At 40.1% G+C, this 20,259-nt stretch overlaps 1 protein-coding gene across 3 annotated transcripts in view; it reads left to right on the top strand.

Annotated features, from left to right (window-relative positions):
• Positions 1–1,564: 1,564 nt before the first annotated feature.
• LOC142102264 (cytochrome P450 2F2-like) overlaps positions 1,565–20,259 on the top strand; it is a 164,945-nt gene continuing 146,250 nt past the window's right edge. Inside the window, exons 1-3 of one of the 3 annotated variants that reach the window (XM_075187014.1) lie at positions 1,565–1,622; positions 17,588–17,765; positions 18,534–18,696. In XM_075187014.1, the coding sequence (XP_075043115.1) occupies positions 17,589–17,765; positions 18,534–18,696 (340 nt within the window). In that variant the 5' untranslated portion in view covers positions 1,565–1,622; position 17,588. Of the gene's footprint in view, positions 1,623–15,806; positions 15,858–17,587; positions 17,766–18,533; positions 18,697–20,259 lie in introns of those variants that run through there. The other 2 variants (XM_075187011.1, XM_075187013.1) reach the window with 2 other exon arrangements.

Here is a 20,259-nt window from a genome sequence, read left to right as displayed (position 1 = left end):
ATAATACATATGTTACAACCCTGTCTGTTTTTTGTACCTAGCAGCAGTGCCTCATACCACCAGAGGTGCTGCTGTTCTGTTCCTGAACTCTTCTACGTGCCTGAAGGAGTTAATCTCCTTGCATTATGCCTGATTAGAACTGCACCTGTTGCACTGCTTTAAGTACCTGCCTCTAGCTGTGCTCTGTGCAGTTCATCTGTTGTTCCTGGCTGCTGCTAACATGCTCCTGTTCTGTTTGGTATATACCTGCTGGATTGTATTTCTGTGTATGACCCCTGCCTGTACCTTGGACCTTGCCTGCTTGCCTGAGACCCCGAATCCTTTGCCTGTACCTTGGACCATGCTGTTTTGCCTGGTTCCCTGACCTTTTGGACAGACTTCTGGACCTCGCCTATTTGCTTGATCTATGCCTGGCTATTTGGATTTGTTTGTCTGGTCTCTATTTGATCCCTGGACTCTGTCTGATTTCCTGGACAGCCTTGTGCCTCCTGGACTGGGGTAAACTTATTATACTTGTTCCTGCCATTTTACTATACAGTCTCTTTTGGAACCTGTTATCCGTGGATTTGAGTTATCTTTGTTAATATATTTACCTGAATAAAGACACTTTGCCTTACACTTCTGTTGCTCTTCGTGAATGCACTGGGATTCATAACAACATAACAATCCCATTGGAATAAATTATTTCATAACTATCTGCATTACCATGTTATGAACACAAGAGGGTCCCCTTGTACTGTATTATGTGTACCAAAGCCACCCATACAAATAACTGAATGCTGAAAATAAACACTACACATTTTCAAGGATCACTGCTGTAACAGTGGGAGTTGTTTACACAGTGAGATTCTTGTGTGGTGACTGGTTTAACCTCAAATGACTTTTACGTATTACAAATAAGAGATACTTAAAGCTGCAATCCCATGAAAAAATATGTGTGTTTGGACATAAATCCATAGTTGCCTAATTGTCTGGCATGAACCAGAGCAGTGTTGGCTAACCTGGGACACTCCAGGTGTTGTGAAACTACAAGTCCCAGCATACCCTTGCAGCAAAAAGCTGCTATATATTGGCAAAGCATGCTGGGACTTGCAGTTTCACGACTCCTAGAGTGTCACAGGTTAGCCAACACTGAACTAGAGACTTTGTGATAGCACAGGCACACTAGCTGGTATGTACTACAATAAAATGGCCAACATTCTTCAGCCTACATATGAATTAATTACTTACTCTTCTCTCCAGTTATTCCTCAAAATGACTGGCTAGTTAGTTTGTCCAGCACACAGAATATTAGAGTGAGAATCCGATCTAGGTCTTTACTGTTTACAAGATATTTCCTTTATTTACACTGAAAGATGTACTTAACAATTGATAGTCTGGTGACCTGATCTGTGCTGTAAGATGGCTCAGACTTGCCCCAAACTGACAATAAATAAAACCTATATTGTAGTTGGAGCCAGGATAAGACAATCTTGTATTTCAAAATACTTGGCAATTTATATAAGGAGCTTGTGGAACTTTTATTGGCACCCAGCACAGTATTTGGATTCCAGCCCTGACCACTATTTAAACGAGAGAGTACTGTAAGGTGAAATCTGTAGGGTCAGACTCAGTGTTGTAAGGTAAGAGACCTGATATGTTCTCCGAGCTTGTCCTTTTCTGCCATCAGGTTAGGAGACATCAGAAATCTAATATTGAAGTCACTTATTTTGTAGTGATGTTTAGCCATACATTTGACTTGGTAGGAACCAAAAAAGGAATTTTCTGGAGATATAGAGGTAAATGTATCAAGCTGAGAGTTTTCCCGGCGGGTTTCTAAAACCAACCAGATTCTAGCTATCATTTATTTAGTACATTCTACAAAATGATAGCTAGAATCTGATTGGTTGCTATAGGCAACATCTCCACTTTTCAAACTCACCGGATAACTCTCAGCTTGATACATTTACCCCATATAGATGGAAAAGAGATCATTACCTGCAGAGTGTGCTATATTGAACACTGTGTGAGAGTAATGTAACGGCCGGGAAGTACATGTTATGGGACCTGTCCGTTGCACAGGAATCGACAGCATGCTGCCCTCAGATTATGCCAGGACATAATTGTACACTGTGCAATGTAATTATTTTTTTTTACGCACTAATCACAGCACTTTAGGACTCATTTTGCTACATAATATATGTATTTCCATACTGTGCAACAAAAAATTTGTATACATATGTCCGTATATACATTTTATTGTGTTTATAGTTGAACCGTCTCTCTTGCGAATAGATGTGGGCAAACACAATTTGAGTACAGTAAGGGTGTGTTTGCATAATTACGACACCATTGGACTGCTGTATCCGCAGATACGTCTTTTAGGAGACGTATCCCTTGTGGGAGCATGAGGTCTGGTGTAATGAGACGCAATGATAATGATTGCTATCCGCAGCTTCTGATTGTCTGATTGCGTATTGACGCTCTATCGCTTATAGTAATTAAAACATTAGCATTGTGTCAGGTGGAACCAATGCTTTTCTTGTCTGTGGTGGGTTGCTATGTATAATGAACACCGCTAAGGAAGAGGAATTCTTGGTTGCTAGCCTAGAATGGAGCTGGCAGACCCAGGCCCGGCGCTCCCATTAGGCAAGGTTAGGAACTTGCCTAGGGCGCCGGGCTCTGGAGGGCGCCTGGAGGGCGCCACAGAATTCTAAAAGACTTTAAAACTGTGCGGCGACCGCTGACCATACCTGTCACGGCCGCCGCACAGCATTCAGATGCACGGGGAGGGGGGAAAGAGGCTATTTTGTCACCACCGCCGCCTCTCTGCTCCGTCTCCTCCCCTCCACTTACTAGTGTCAGTGAGTGGAGGGGAGGAGACGGAGCAGAGAGGCGGCGGCGATTTTTGCGGGGAGGGGGGGGGGGGGCGCCGCTTTTTTAAAAATGCCTAGGGCGCCGTGGACCCTAGCACCGGCCCTGGGCAGACCACAGCGGTCATGTGACAGCCGGCATGTGGAAGTGCCAACTGCACACTGACCGCAGCGATGATCAGCGCTGGAGCGAGGATCAAGTAAGAGATCGTGGCACTAGGCAACACAACAGCAGCTTTGCCCAGCATTGTGGTCATTTAGCCACATTATCTGTGCTCTGGGTGCTCAATCTATCTGGTTTGTTACCTGAATTACTCTTTGACCACTGGCTGTACTGACTTTTAGCCAGTTTGTGATACTATCTTGCTGCACTTTTGTAGTGTTATTCCAGTCTGTCCACCAGTTATCTATGTGCCAGCTATCTGCTGGATTGGTCACTTAGTGCCCTCCGGCCTCTCATCTATCCAATGAGATCTCTCCATGCACTCCAGCTATTATCAATACTAGTCTCCTATATACCCGGTCAGAGTCGACACATAAGTGTTTGAAGGCGTGCCAGGCCCGCTCTGCTCAAGATATGGTTGCTCAGAGCTAGATACGAGATTCTGCACGGCTTTGTAATTTTCCAAGCTATTACATGTTATTCTATTGCTATGGCTACTGTTGACTGCCCTGGTTGTGCAGGCCAGCGCTGCTCAGGACATAGCTGTTCAAAGCTAGGTACTAGATTCTGCACAGCAATTTTCTATGCTGTTACATATTACTCTGTTGCTATGGCTACTGTTAGCTTCTGCCCTGGGTGTCACCACCTTTAAATCCTCAGTACCTGCAGCTGTGTGTGTGAGTCATAGTCATGGGAATGAGACACATGTTTCAATCAACCACTATTGTCACGAAGCTCACAAGCACGATTTGGATTATTTACAGTCTGTTTGGTTTGACTCCACCCACCTTGGTGGCACGGTGTCTAACAAGTTGAAGGTTTTCAACAGGGACCACCGCAAGAAAGTTTGGGCATTGATGCTCCACCCCGCAGGCCGCGGTTCTCCAGATGTGTACCAGGCGAGACTGACAGGAGAAGATGTATTATCAAATAGGAGAGTTAAAACTAGAATTAAGGATATAAATGATGGAGAGTTAAGGATATGAACACTGGATAATAGATTACCAGCATAAGAAGGGGAGGCCATCAGCACTGCATACGAGGATCTGCTGAATGGAAGTGATTAATTGATAACAGGATTAGTTGAGAAGCAATAGTCGCTGGATACCAGGATCAATAAAACAGACACAAATATAGGATGCCAGGATTAGCTGAGAAGCATATGATGCTGGAAACCAGGACGTTATGAATAGGCATGGATACAGAATACCAGGATTACCTGAGAAGAATATGACGCTGGAAGTCAGGACCTGATGAATGAGCATGAATACAGGACACCAGGATACAAGGCATACCAGGGAGCCAAATATTCCAGCAGTTTACAGGCTACAGAACTTGAAGATCTGGCACCATCTAAACAGCCCTGGTGCCTTGAATAGTTTGTGGCATGAGTGGAGTGTTAATCAATCAGCCTATGGTATTATACAGAAGATTATAAAGACAGACCCAAGATGGTGACTGAAATCAGAAAAATCACAGAGCACGAGCACCTGGAGGAAGGCTGTCATTGGAGGCCTGATTTGTGGACTGGAGCCCGGTAAGTGAGCTGGGGGATCTGGTGCGTGACAGTCCACCACCTCTTAAAGGTGGGCACAGAACACCTAACACAGGGTTTGTGGGGAAATTTAATATGAAATTTCTTTAGAAGAGTAGGGGCATGAATAAGAGAGGAATTCACTCAAGATCGATCTTTAAGGACAACGCCCTTCCAATTCACCAAATACTGAATATTCACTCGAAAACGTCTGGAATTAAGGATCTGTTTCACTTCAAATTCATCACCTTGCTGAGTGCTGATTACAGATGGAGGAGAGAATGAAGAAGAAAAATGATTGATAAAGAGCGTTTCAATAAAGAGACATGAAAGGTATTAGAGATGTGAAGAGAAGGTGGTAATTTCAACATGAATATCACTGGGCTGCTTGCACTTGGAGAGGAGTGACCCTATGTAGACTGCGGGACACACAAGCAGGACCCCACACCAGTAACTGGGAGGACAACCAGTGCAGATGAAGAGAATGCTGTTGAAGCCAGGGAAGGCCCAGGATAGGAGGACTAGTCGTATGAGGTAAAATAAGAAAAACAAATCTGTTCCCGGTGTAAAGCTCGTACTTGAAGAATTAGGTGGGGAAGAATGATGACGGATGATGCCACTAGAGGTTCGTCTGTCGTCAATGGCGGTAATGACCACAGAAACTTCCATAGGAGTGGTTGGAAGGAACCACTGGTCCACCAGAGTGGAGGAGATGAAGTTCCCTGCAACTCCACAATCAATAAAAGCAGAGGTGGTCTGCAAACCGTGTGCCAGTGGAGGATAACAGTGATGGAGCAGATGTTTGAATTGTAAGAAGTAGGAGAGTGCTTGGAAGAACCTAACCTGACCTCTCCTGAACAGGTTAGGACTTGGTGTTTTCCGAACACTTGGGACAACTAGCAAGGAGATGACCAGAGTCAGCACTTTAAAGACAGAGATTATTCTTCAGCCTCCTCTCCCATTCTTCAGGAGAAAGTCTGGAGCAACCAAGCTGCATAGGTTCATCTGAAGTAACGGCTGTTTGGAAGCGAGGTGCTAGCGTAAACACTGGTCAGCAAGTTGGTTTTCTCTCCACAGTTCTTGCATGGAATCGGAAGTCCACCTGGTTACACAAACAAATCAAATTGTCAGAAAGGAAGCTGTTGAGACGCCAATAAATCCGCCCCATTATTCCACTGTAATTCAGAAAAAGAGTGTGCAGTTGGATTGCGATTACCTATGGAACATGAACCCTTGCAAAGCCGTAGGATGCTGGAAGGGACAGAGCAGACACAACTTGGTTCATCAAATATTCTGTAAAAGTAAACGATGAAGAAGGCACAGTCTTGGAGTATCGGGTCATTTTGTTCCCATAGGGGAGAGGAACAGGCTACAGCTTGACCCGAGAGCAGCGAGATAATAAATGTAACCTTTGCTCTTTCAGTAGGGAAATTATGAGGAAGTGGTTCAAATTCAATGGAACACTAATTCAAAAGCCACAGCAGGTTTTCTGGTCTCCGTCATGCTTGGCGAGAGAGGGAACTCACAAAGTGGAAGCGGGTGTAGGAGAAACCACAGCCTCAGAAGGTTCGGCTACAGCTGGAGGAGGAGGATGAGGATTAGCCAAAATATTTTGTAGTGCATCTAGTCGAGTAGAGAGGCATTGAACACATTGCACCAACTGAACCTGATTAGCATCTTGTTGGTCCACTCTGTCCAAGAGATGTTGGAGCATTTCCTTGGGCGACAGGTCTCTTGTAGAATCCATGTGGCCAGATGTTATTGTACATGCTATTGTAGTTCATAATTCTAAATAGCAGAGGAAGTAAGTTATAGTTTAAGTCCATCAGCATTTTGGTATTTTGCTTCTATCACACCAAATAGCTAATGTTATTATAAAAAATAAAATAAAAAAATGAATTAATAAATTTACTCCATGTTTATGACTAATAAAATATAAATAAAACATCTGTCTATGATTTTTTTTGTCTATTTCCTCTTAATTTATTTACTTTTTTCTTTCTGCTGTTTATGTTTTAAGTTCCCTGATAGAGCCTAAATATCATTCACACTGTTCTGTGTGTAATCTCTTGTGCTCTGTCACATTTGGGAAACGGTTTGATTACCAAGATGAAAAAATCGTATCCATTGCCTCGAGGACAGCTTCAGAATCATGAGTAATCCTTGGGGGCTAGTACGTATTCCCTCAATATCAAAAAATAAATATTACATTTTTAATATGGAAAATAAAGTGTCAGATTAGTCACCCAAAATATTAAATGTAGCATACCCACACCTCAGTGGTTTGAACCACAAGGTAATAACTTAGTGGTAGTCATGGGTGGATGATGGTGGTGGTGTTGATGGAAGAAGGTTGACAGTGACTGTGTTGGGAGAAGTGTATGGTGGTAGCTGTGGACAAAATGGATGATGCTCATATATATATATATATATATATATATATATATATAGTGTGTGCAGTCATTTGATATATGAATTATTGCAAATGTTATTGAAGGAAAAGTATTCCTTTTTGCAGATGACACAAAGATGTTCAACAGGGTAGACACGCCAGGAGGGGTAAAATAAATGATTGATGATCTAGGTAGACTATAGGAATGGTCAAGAGTGGACACTACAGTTTAATGCCAAAAAGTGCAAAATCATTCAATGGGGTCTCAAAAACTCAAAGGATAAATATAGTATTAATGGCACTATAATGGAAACTACTGAGGAGGAAAGGGATCTAGGAGTCACTATTTCAGGTGACTTAAAGGCAGGTAAGCAATGTAACAAAGCAATGAGGAAGGCAAGTGAGATGCTTGGTTGCATAGGGAGAGGAATCAATAGCAGAAAAAAGGAAGTAATAATGCCACTGTATAGGTCATTGGTAGAGACTGCACAAAGAAGGGCAGCTAAAATTGTGCATGGCCTACAGCACAAAACTTACCTGGAAATACAAAAATATGTTAAGTTTAGTTTGAAGCAGAGAAGGGGAAGAGGGGACATAATAGAAACTTTCAAATATATCAAGGGTTTTAACAAGGTACAAGAGGGTTCCATGCTTCACAGGAAGAGAAGTACTAGAAGAGGACATGCACTAAACTGGAGTAAAGTAAATTGAGAGGAAATTTGATAAAACATTACTTCACAGAAAGGATAGTGGATAAGTGGAATAGCCTCCCATCAGAGGTGGTAGAGGCTAATACATTAGAGCAATTTAAACATGTTTGGGATATATATAAGGATATCCTTACAAAGAACTAAGGATCAAATATGGTTTGAGGTTACCATAAATTGTCATAAGTTAAAAAACACTCAGACTAGATGGGCCAAGTAGTCCTTATCTGCTGTCAAATTCTATATTTATCTCAGTTTATCTAAAATGTATGGAAAATGTATGGTGTCTTGTTTTTTCAGATATACATCTACCCGGGTTTACTTACCAGGACCTCATAAACAACTGATGAAGAATTATACATTTATAACAGACCTTATCAGGAAAAGAGTGGAGAACAATATCAAGTCTTTGGACAGTAATAACCCCAGGGATTATATAGACTGTTTCCTGTTCAAAATGAAGAAGGTACCAACATCCTGTTTATAGATGTCACTCCACACAACCTCTCTTACACAACCTCTCCAACCTAATTACAATTACCATACCAATATTAACCATTGGAACACATGTCTTAACTCTAGTATGATACATGTTTTTAAAACTTTTATTTTATAGCCTAAAACCTCACTGACTTCAAATTATGGAATTGTGTGTATGTAGAAATGTGCAATTGAATTGAGCACCTCACTAAGAATGCACTACCCATAATCCACTGAGACTAGATTAAAACAGGAGATCACCGGGTGGTCATAATATGGGATTGTCCAGATGTAGGGAGGTATCAGTTTTCTCTGCCATCACTCAGCATGTAACACCAGGAAAAAGGTCAGTCAGTGATTAACATGTCTGGTACTGTAACATGAACTCTATATTCTAAGGAGTTGGGTATTATATGGCAAGAATTAAAATGTCGCCATTCACAACGACAACATATTCATTATGTCACCACAATTAAAATGTTGACATTGTGATTGTCAACAGGTTGTAATATCGATCGTCACAATGTTGACAGAAGGCATTAAATTTAAAGCAGGAATGCAGGCACTTCCCAATGGAAAAATAAACAACCCCCCCCCCACTTCTAACGGCACTACCAAAATAAGATTAAATAAACATGTCCCCCCTGCTGGTACTACCTACTAAAAAAATAAATAAACAATCCCCCTCTTGCCGGCACTACCTTATAAAAGAATAAATAAACAACCCCCCCCACCGGCGCTACTGCTGGAACTAAATAATAAAATAAAAATAACAATAATCCCCCCCACCCTGCCGGCACTACATTAACATGGAGATTTCTCATAAGCTCAGCGCTGAGGATGTGGGAAATCCCCATGTTATATATAACCCTAGGGGCTTTTTTTTGTCAGATGTTGCTATGGTATACTGAAGTAAGATTTCAATCATTTTAGAAGTGTCAAAAACTTTTATTGACAATTACATTAAGTTTATGCAAAGAGTCAATATTAGCAGTGTTTACCCTTCTTTTTGAAGACCTCTGCAATTCGCCCTGGCATGCTGTCAATCAACTTCTGGGCCACATACTGACTGGTGGCCGCCCATTATTGCCTAATCAATTCTTGCAGTTTGTCAGAATTTGTGTTTTTTTTCTTGTCCACCCGACTCTTGAGGATTGACCACAAGTTCTCAATGGGATTAAGGTCTGGGAAGTTTCCTATTCATGAATCCAAAATTTTGATATTTTGATCCCCGAGTCACTTAGTTATCACTTTTGGCTTATGGCACGGTGCTCCATCATGCTGGAAAAGGCATTGTTCATCACCAAACTGTTCTGAGATGGTTGAGAGAAGTTAATCTTGGAGTATGTTTTGGTACCATTCTTTATTCATGGCTGTGTTCTTAGGCAAAATTGGGAGTGAGCCGACTCCCTTAGCTGAGAAGCAACCCCACACATGAATGGTCTCAGGATCATCATCATCATCATCATCATCATTTATTTATATAGCGCCACTAATTACGCAGCGCTGTACAGAGAACTCATTCACAACAGTCCCTGCCCCATTGGAGCTTACAGTCTAAATTCCCTAATATAGACACACTCATACACACACAGACAGGGAGACAGACAAAGAGGGAGAGACTAGGGTTAATTTTGATAGCAGCCAATTAACCTACCAGTATGTTTTTGGAGTGTGGGAGGAAACCGGAGGACCCGGAGGAAACCCACGCAAACACAGGGAGAACATACAAACTCCACACAGATAAGGCCATGGATGCTTTACTGTTGGCATGACACCAGACTGATGGTAGCACTCACCTTTACTCCTCCGGAGAGGCATTTTTCAGAATGTCCCATACAATCTTAAAGGGGATTAATTAGAGAAAATGATTTTACCCCAGTCCTCAGCAGTCCAATATAGATACAGAATATTCTGCGCTTGAACCTAAATAATGAAGTTACCCTAATGTGTGAGGGAAATATTCTTTATCAAGGATTTACTTTATACAACAGTAGTATACAAAAAACATTAAATGCAAAAAACACATGTCATGAAAAGTACCAATAACTTTGCACAAAAACAAAGAACCGTGACCATTGATATAGTACAATGGTGTACTGATAACAGATGGGATGATGCGATACAGTGGGGGATCAGAATGGCAATCCTAAGAGATAGGAAATGTCCAGCGTGCTAAAATAATGTCCAAATAAATTGAGTGAGATACTTGCGCTTGAGGCAGTCCCGGGTATGATAGCTGTTCCTGAAAATGTCCAGTTCAATCCAAGTGTGATACAGATGATAAGCGGGTATTCCTAGCGGTGGATGGTTAAGTGTCCGATAGGAGAAGTCAGCAGAGTAGTGGTAGTCTGTTACACCAAGTGTAATGGTGGCGTGCACGCCAACCGTGGAGCGCACGCTTCCTGGATGTCCAAAACCGGATGTGCACAAACCGGAAGTGGCGGGTGAATCTCCAACGCGTTTCATCACCTAGGTGACTTTCTCAAGGCAGTCCAATCCCTGAACCTTTTGCAGAATTATCAGTCTGTGCCTGATGATTTTCCTGGAGAGAAGTGGCTTCTTTGCTGGCCTTCTTGACACCAGGCCATTCTCCAAAAGTCTTCACCTCACGGTGCGCGCAGATGCACTCACACCTGTCTGCTGCCATTCCTGAGAAAGCTCTGCACTGATGCTGCCTCGATCTCACAGCTGAATCAACTTTAGGAGACTGTCCTGGCGCTTGATGGACGTTCTTGGGTGCCATGAAGCCTTGTTCACAACTATTGAACCTCTCTCCTTGAAGTTCTTGATGAACCGATAAATGGTTGATTTAGGTGCAATCCTACTAACAGGAATATCTTTGCCTGTGAAGCCCTTTTTGTACAAAGCAATGATGACTCATGTGTTTCCTTGCAGGTAACCATGGTTAACAGAGGAAGAACAATGATTTTAAAGATTTTTTCTGTTATTCTAACTCAATCAGCATGACAGAGTGATCTCCAGCCTTGTCCTCATCAATACTCTCACCTGTGTTAATGAGAGAATTACTGACCTGATGTCAGCTGGTCCTTTTGTGGCAGGGCTAAAATGCAGTGGAAATGTTGTTTTTGGTATAAAGTTCATTGTCATGGCAAAGAGGGACTTTGAAATTAATTGCATTTCATCTGATCATTCTTCATGACATTCTGCAGTATATGCAAATTGCCATCATAAAAACTGAGGCAGCAGACTTTGTAAAAAATAATATTTGTGTCATTCTCAAAACTGCCATAACTGTAGTGCCAGCGTTGGGGTATTGTATTTAACTGTGGCGACATAATGAACTGTCGACATTTTAATTGTCGACAGTACTGTGTCGACATTCTGAATGGTGGCATTTTTACTGTCGCCATTTTGACAACAACCCCTTTCTAAGATAGGTAATGTCTTTTCTCACTTTAAGTTAAACGTTTCTCAGTTTAAAGTTGAATGTTTTACTGCGTTATAAATGTACACATAAAATTTCATCCAATGAGTTGTAGCATAATTTGGAGTTACATTTATCTTAGCATACTTGCAGCTCACCCTGTATGAAAATATGCTTTAAGCTTATTTTAATGCAACTACATACTGGATAAGACAGTCAACATTATCAACTTTATGAAGTTGACTGGAGACTAAGACATAGCATTTGTTCCTAGTAGAGCGCAACGTTACAGTGAAATTCATTCCTAACCCATATGAGGTCTATACAATCAGAGTAGTTTTTCCATGCTCCAACAAATAAGAGCAAACCTCCTTAAATTAACTTAGAATGTAAGAGATGTTGGAGCAGTTTATATATAGGTTAGCAGAATAACAATTGTGTGGCCACTGCATTATCAACCACCAATATTAAAGCAAAATATTGGCGCCTGGCATTTCTGTGCAGCTGCTGCTGATGTGATACATTTAGGGGCATATTCAATTAAGCCGGCACATCTTAGCTAGTGTCAACACATTACTGCAACACTGCGGCTTTCTGCTAGCACCCCATAGGGTTGGGAAGGGAAATCCACAATGTTACGGTCCCGTATTGACACTTTAAATGCGCAGCTGCGATGTCGTAACTTAATTGAATATGGCCCTTAGAAAGGGGAGAGACACTGAAAGGTGGAAACATGAAAGTTGAACAAGTCAATGCAGAAATGTCAAGACACCTTCACTGTTCTTCACCTTTTTTTATTTAGTGAACCTCCTTCTTCTCTGCTTCTGGAAAATATTTTTTATTGTGCACAGCATGGGCACTTCTGCGGTCATCAGCATGTATTTTTACACTAAGACTTGAGTAGCCACAAAAGTTATGCCTACTAACAGGCATATCTGGAGATGTGTCCTACTGAAAATATGCTGCATCTCTAGGGACCATACTGCACTTTCACGCACATGCCCTTACTGAATATTACAGCCCAAATTTGTAATTATAGATTCCTTAAGGCAGTGGTTCTCAAACTTTCTCAGTTTGAGGCACCCTTAGGTTCTCTATAACAAGGCAACCCTAAGTCAAAATAAAGTAAGAAGTATTTAGGCCCCTTCACCATCCCACTGTGCCCCCTTCAACATACAACTGCGCCCCTACATCATATCACACTGCTACCCTTCACCATCACACTGCGCCCCTTCACAATATCACATGTGCCCCTTCACAATGTGCCCTTTCACAAAATCACAATGTGCCCTTTCACAAAATCACAATGTGCCCCTTCACAAAATCACAATGTACCCCTTCACAAAATCACAATGTGCCACTTCACAATATCACAATGTACCCCTTGACAATGTGCCACTTCACAATAACACAATGTGCCCCTTGATAGTGTGCCACTTCACAATATCACACTGTGCCCATTCTCAATTTCACACTGTGCCCCTTCTCAATTTCACACTGTGACCCTTCTTAATTTCACACTGTGCCCCTTCTCAATTTCACACTGTGCCCCTTCTCAATTTCACTACCCTGCTCACCGCCGGACTGGGCCTCGACACCCTTGCATGATCTCCGTGGCACCCCAGGGAGTTGTGGTGTAGAGTTTGGGAACAGCTGCCTTCAGGTAAAAATGATTATGGAGAAAATTAAACAATAAAAATCCTAACTTGTGATTCTTCCTCATTTTTTACACTACGTAAAATCAGGCCCTGGGTGTTAATATCTTTTAGAAGTGCTGACTGATGTAGGCCACGTAAGGTAAGGACATGTTCACACAGATGCAGCTAATTAAAGTCCTGTCTTAGTTGTAAGGCTTGTTTCCAGCCATATCTTTTACACCATCTACAGGGCAGGTGTAAATGCCGGCTGATAGTGATGACTGACATGGAATTGACATGTATACGTGTTAGTAGCTATCATAGAACAAAGTAAGATATACTATATAAACGCATTGAATCTTTATTTATGTAAATAATGTCAACATTTATTTACAAAAATAAATAATTATATTATAAATAATATTTTTTTTCAATTATTATACTATTGACAGTTGTTATTTTAATATATTATAAGATAAAGGTTTTCAAAGTTCTGTCTCTTCTCTATATTCTCACTTTTTCCCAAAATCAAAATTTCTATTTCAGGAAGAGAATAAAAGTGCCACCTACTATCATCACAATACCTTGGTGATGAGCATCTTGTTGCTGCTATTCGGTGTGACTGAAAGAGTGAGCTATACACTGGGTTTCCTCTTTTTACTTCTCATGAAATATCCCAATGTAACAGGTAAGTGCCAGGTCCAGGACAGGTAGTTACATAGATTTCTTTATACCAACAGTGTCTATTTAATTTTCAAAGGATTATCCATAGAAGAATGAGTGTCTTGAAAGATAGTTCCGTAATATTCTGTCTCCACAGTGAAGGTCTACAAAGAAATAGACAATGTCATTAGTCATCGTTCTCCGAATTGCGAGGACAGACATAAGATGCCTTATACTGAAGCTTTTATACATGAGGTTCAGAGATTTGCTGATGTAGTCCCAATGAGTCTTCCCCATGAGCTGACCAAGGACACCCAGATCCGTAATTATACATTCCGTAAGGTAAAAACTATTTTGGACTAATGAATGCTGAAAAGTAAACAAAAATGACCTCATCAGCAATTTCAGGACCTGCCTGATTGGTCCTTTTCTGTATTTACCTTTTCACAGGTAAACATGCAGATGAGCCACTTCTGATTTAATTAGGGACAGGTATTGTTCTGGGGCTATACAGCCGAATTTGTTTAAACAGGCGAGATCACAATCCAGACACATTTACATTTAAATACACAATACAGTCCTCTGTAATTAAACATAGAGCTCTGTCTGTGGGCCTTTTCCCTATCATAATACTTGAGACCTCCTGGTGTGATGTACATTCATACAGGACTGGTGGACAATAATCCTTTTGCCTAGGCTGAGACAATGGACTAGTTTGCAACATAAGAAAACCATGCTGGCAGACATTTTAACTACTTACAAGATAGAATATATACAAGTATAAATATAACTGAGAAATATGGGCAACCAGAGGGCTAAAAAAAAGTATATGTTTTTATAGTTCACAGTTTGTGAGAAACAAGGTGCAGACTGGCTGAGATGAAGGTCTCTGTGAATCTCTCTCACAAGTGGGGTATAATTTAATTTGAAAAGTTGTGTCTTGCATTTGGAGAAAGTGATCCTCACCGAATGTGTGAATGGAAATTATGGTTGAATGACTAATGACTTGTTCCTCTGCTAAGATTGTTGAAAACATCTTAGCAAAGGTTTTGCCAAGGTTCAAAGTTACTCATATTTTTTGCTTTACTTTCCTTAATGAATCAAGCCTGTTGTCTTCAGCATAATGTAAGTTTAGATAATTAGAAAAGTAATCACTAGGATTTCCAACTCCTACTTCAAAGTGTTGTTGAAAATGGTAACTTTACAGTCTGAGGGCCTTATTAAAGTCTGAACACAAAATGCGGTTAAAGAAAAGAGTACGGATGTTGAGCGTAATTCCACCCATATTCAAATCCAAGCAGATCTTGAGATGCGTTTTGATTTGAATCTGGGTGTAAGTAGACTTTGCCTCAAGATCACTTGCCATATGTTAACAGACAGAACAGAGTATGCCTATGCAGGATATGCCTATGCATATGCGCAATAAAAGGTCACATCAGAACACATGCAAAAATTTTCAAAACATAAATGAACAACTCATAACACTATAATCATTAATAAAAATATGTATTTTCCTCCAAAACATTAAATGCATAAATCAAGGTGTTTTTTTTTTAATGCACACTGGACACAAAATGCATGTTGTAGTCTCTCATACTTGCATAAACATGTTCTTTGCTATCTATTGGCACACATACCTATATCTTTTCAGGTTGGGTAACATCAGAAAGTCAATATTTAAATAACTTAGTTTTTAGTCATATTCAGCCATTTGTAGGCATGGAGTTCTGTGTGGAGTATCTGAATGTCCCTGAGTTTGAGAAGTGGTGCAGGGGTGTAGTGAATATACTTTCGATAGCCTGAGAGCCTGGGGGCCTGGGCTGTTAAATGGTTCCCCCAAACTGACAATAAATAAACAATATGTTGTAGCTGGACCCAGGATAGGACAATCTTGTATTTCAAAATACTTGGCATTTTATAATAGGAGCTTATGCAACTTTTCTTGGAACGCAGCACATTATAATGACTCCAGCCCTGACCACTATTTAAACCAGAGAGTACTGTAAGCTGAAATCTGTAGCTTCAGACTCAGTGTTGTACGGTAAGAGACCTGATATGTTCTCCGAGCGTGTCCTTTTCTGCCATCAGGTTAGGTAACATCACAAAGTCAATATTGAAGTCACTGATTTTGTAGAGATGTTTGGCCGTTCATGGAACCACTGGATGTCCTGGATATGGATGTCCAGACTGGTGTGGCATAGTCCTGCAGAGTCTGTGGGTGGTTGGTGAAGATGGATTGTATTAGCTGCCTATGAGTGCACATAAACTTAAGGTGACAGGTAACTATGATAACTATGGGTGAATGAGTGAGAAAAAGAAGAGATAATAGGATGAGGTGGGGGAGTGAGTTGTAGAATGGACTAAGTGGTAGGAGAGTGTTAAATAGTATTGAATGTATAGCTTGATAGGTGTGATGATCAGACAGAAGGGTTGGAGGTGGAGGGTAGTTAGATGAGGTAGATACAGAGGTAGAGGTCTCTGCTTTTAGTGCATTTATTGCATATATATATTAATATGTATATTTCTGTATGATCAATATTATGTATGTTATATATTTTTTCTGTAAAGTCAATGTTTTGTGTATGTAAATATGTAAATACAGAAAACATTGATTATGTGTATGTACATATAAATTTTTTATTGTTATATTCATTGTACAAATTATTATATTTGTGTCATTATACTGCTATAATATCTCATTTAATCAATGTTTTGATAATATTCATTCAGAAATCCCTATTTCATAGTATGTGTGTACTTCTGAGCTCTGTGACAAGTGCAATTCTTTGAATAGACACAATGAATAAGATACATTTGTGGTAGTTTGATTCCCTTTGATGTGTTCCCAGTGTGCTATGAAAGCTACTGATTGCTTTCCAGTGATACTAGCAGGGAAAATAGATGATCTGATTAGTGACTTTCTATTAATAGGGATCCTTAACTTCTATAGATCTTTGTCTAGTTATATTACATTTTAGTAACACCAGACTCGAGAAGATTGCAGTTAACTAAGATCAGTTTATTTCCTTACAGCTATGCCTGCTTCTGTCTCAGCCACCAATATTAAATCATGTGGCTCTAGAATTATAGTCATATTACAGTGTGATTTGTACAGATTGATGAATATATTTATAATTACTGCGTTTAATCACCACTGCATTATTCTGTTAATGGTTTTGATTGTTGAGTATAGCTCTACATGGCAGCCAAATTCTGCTTTTTATTATGACTATAAATTTATTTTTTATATATTTCAGGTCTGTTTGTATGTAAACATTTTTACTACATGAACATTTTGCTACATGAAAAAACAGTCAGTATTTAACTTATGTGCAAAAACAGAATACTAATTTGCACCCCTTGCATTGTAACATGGTTTTGTCCAGGAGACTGAAATGAGAAGTTTCTTAAGTTAAGATCCTTAATGAATCAGCCCCTGGTTATTAATATTGAGCAATTAAACTAAGGTGGTCTTATTTAGCGTATTAATTTGGTATACATTTTGTATACATTGCATTGTTAATCTGTAGTACAATATATTTCATTAGTCACTTTTGATAACGCCAAAAATATGGTTGTCAAATTTGTAGCTAGGAATTTAGGCATAATTAAGAGAACTAACCACAAACATGATAAAGGATAAGGTTACTTTTGGTTGAGCGACTTCTCCATCTGACCCAAGGTTTATCACCAGGTGCTCTTCTCAGCATCCTGTAGTTTCCAGTGGTGTCACTTATAACATGAGAATGATCATCTGATCTCTGTTGACAGGATGGATTTCTACTCACTATCCACAGTACTCCTGGTGATTCTCATCACCTGCTTGTTGGCTAAATACACAAGGATGATGTTGGAAAAAGCCAAACTTCCCCCTGGACCAACACCTCTCCCCATCATTGGAACTCTATACAAGATGAACTTAAACAATATTGTGCATTCACTAATGGAGGTGAGACAGTGACATATCCAACTGCAGGAGAGATAACAGTTCCAGAATTCCCCCTCCCAAAAAATGATGGACACAGCAAAGTTATATAATGACAAATAGCAAATATGCTGTAACCTATGACAACCAATCAGACATATTGTTTCAATTATTCTAATGTGCACAAATCTTGTAAGAGCTTATAACTTTTAATATAAGCAACTATATTATAACTGTTATTTCAGCTATATACATAAAGTAAGACTTCCAAGAGCAGAACATATTCACAAGCTCCTTGTATAAAAATGTATTTTAACACACTTCAAAAAAGTGATTTAACACTTATTGGTCATTATCCTGTCTCTTGCAGCAATAGAGTGTCCCGTTAAAGAGGCAGGTGTCCCAGATATTACCAAATTGGGGCTGCAGAGTTTAACAGCGAACATTTACATTTGACAGTGATCTCCTTTAATAGCAAAAATAAAACATACAGACATTCAGACCTACACCTCCCTCTTGCAAACAGACTTTTTAATCTTATACCGCAGATAGCACCACAGCAATGGCCTCTGGAGCTGTAGCATACCCTACAGTGCAACCGGTTCTGACAAGATGGGCTAGAGAGCAAAAAGCCCTCCACTGTAACAAAAATGCACTAGAAACATTAAAACAGTAGATACTAACACCAAATAAAAAGTTTTAATCCCCTCTTTATTAATTGTAGTGGAATTATGCAAACCACTCAAAGTAGCCACGTCACATTGTATTTAACAATTTCTTTTGTACTTCTAGTTACATAAAACCTATGGAGACATATTTACTATGTATGAAGGACATCGTCCTTGTGTTGTGCTGTGTGGATATAAAGCTATAAAGGAGACTCTGATTGACAAGGCCGAAGAATTCAGTGGTCGAGCTTATTTTCCTGTGTTCTATGACTATTCCAAGGGAGATGGTAAGTACATGATCCAGTAACACATGTAAGGAATGTAGAACTCTCTTCAGGCATTGTGTCTTTCTCCATAGCCAGACCATCTTGTCTTGTTTCAGGTGCAGAAACTGAGTTCTCGGGCAGCATATGGTTCTTCATTAATAGTTCTTAACTGACCTTCTGGTTGAATTTTTTGGCCAATAAGACAGCAAGGAAAAGCCTCATACCTAGAACACCCATCTGAACTTAAGCAATGATTTGCTTGAGTAAGGAAATGGGGCTCATAAGCTGTCACAATACAGCACTCAACTGAGCCTGTGTGATGTGTGTGGGACAAAGGGTTAATCAAAAACAACCACCAGGTCTATTTAAAAATGATTACACTCTCTCAGTCTATCCCACACACTGACTTTGCATTACCAATTATGCCACCACCAAGTTTTATTGTGAAGAACTAACTTACTCAGGAGAAAAATAACCCCACGCTCGGTATATCCCACATTATATATGGTACCAGCTGCTTGGCAATAAGCCCGCGCTCGGTATATCCCATATTGTATGCGGTACCAGCTGCGTGGCAATATAAATGCCCATATATGTATACAAAACAGAAATACAGTTGTCAGCGCTTATCCTTTAAACTGCATATATGTGTGTGTCTAGCAAAATTAAAACATGAGGTATTAGTTCATATTTTGATCAAAATATTTAAGCCTACATCCCAACGTCAAGGGCACATCATTGTATGCAGGTCCTACACTGACTTATATGCTTTAAACACCATTAAAATGCAGTTAAAATCAGATGCACTCACCTCCCAGGTATAGGGGTTTACATCTAGCAAGGGCTGGCTTGTGAGCCACACCCAAATGTGCCTTAAATAGGCTTAATGGACAGCTGCTATGACAAAAAGGCAATATTTTAAAACAAAACCAGAGAAAAATAAGCCCGCGCTCGCTGTCTTTTTGTTTTGTATACCTATATGGGCATTTATATTGCCACGCAGCTGGTACCACATACAAAATGGGGTATACCGAGCGTGGGCTTATTGCCAAGCAGCTGGTGCCATATATAATGTGGCAAATACCGAGCGCAGGCTTATTTTTCTCTGGTTTTGTTTTAAAATATTGCCTTTTTGTCATAGCAGCTGTCCATTAAGCCTATTTAAGGCACATTTGGGTGTGGCTCACAAGCCAGCCCTTGCTAGATGTAAACCCCTATACCTGGGAGGTGAGTGCATCTGATTTTAACTGCATTGTAATTGTGTTTAAAGCATATAGGTCAGTGTAGGACCTGCATATAATGACTTACTCAGGAGACCTTCAGATCTCCCTTCAAACTAATCGATCCCAATTTACTCACATCAGAGTTATTATAAACCACATAAGTTAAATACTGACTGTTTTTTCATGTAGCACACAAATATTAACTTTAAATTTCAGTGTACAAATAAGCTATCAAGTATTTGTGTATTACATGCACAACAGAATACTAATTTTCACCCCTTGCATTGTAACATGGTTTTGTCCAGGAGACTTAAATAAGAAGTCTCTTAAGTCAAGATCCTTAATGAGTCAGGCCCATGGT

Source organism: Mixophyes fleayi, chromosome 9, assembly GCF_038048845.1.
Source record: "Mixophyes fleayi isolate aMixFle1 chromosome 9, aMixFle1.hap1, whole genome shotgun sequence".
Taxonomy (NCBI): Eukaryota; Metazoa; Chordata; class Amphibia; order Anura; family Limnodynastidae; genus Mixophyes; species Mixophyes fleayi.
The sequence above is the reverse complement of the archived record's forward strand: the minus strand, read 5'-3'. Positions and strand labels throughout refer to the sequence as shown.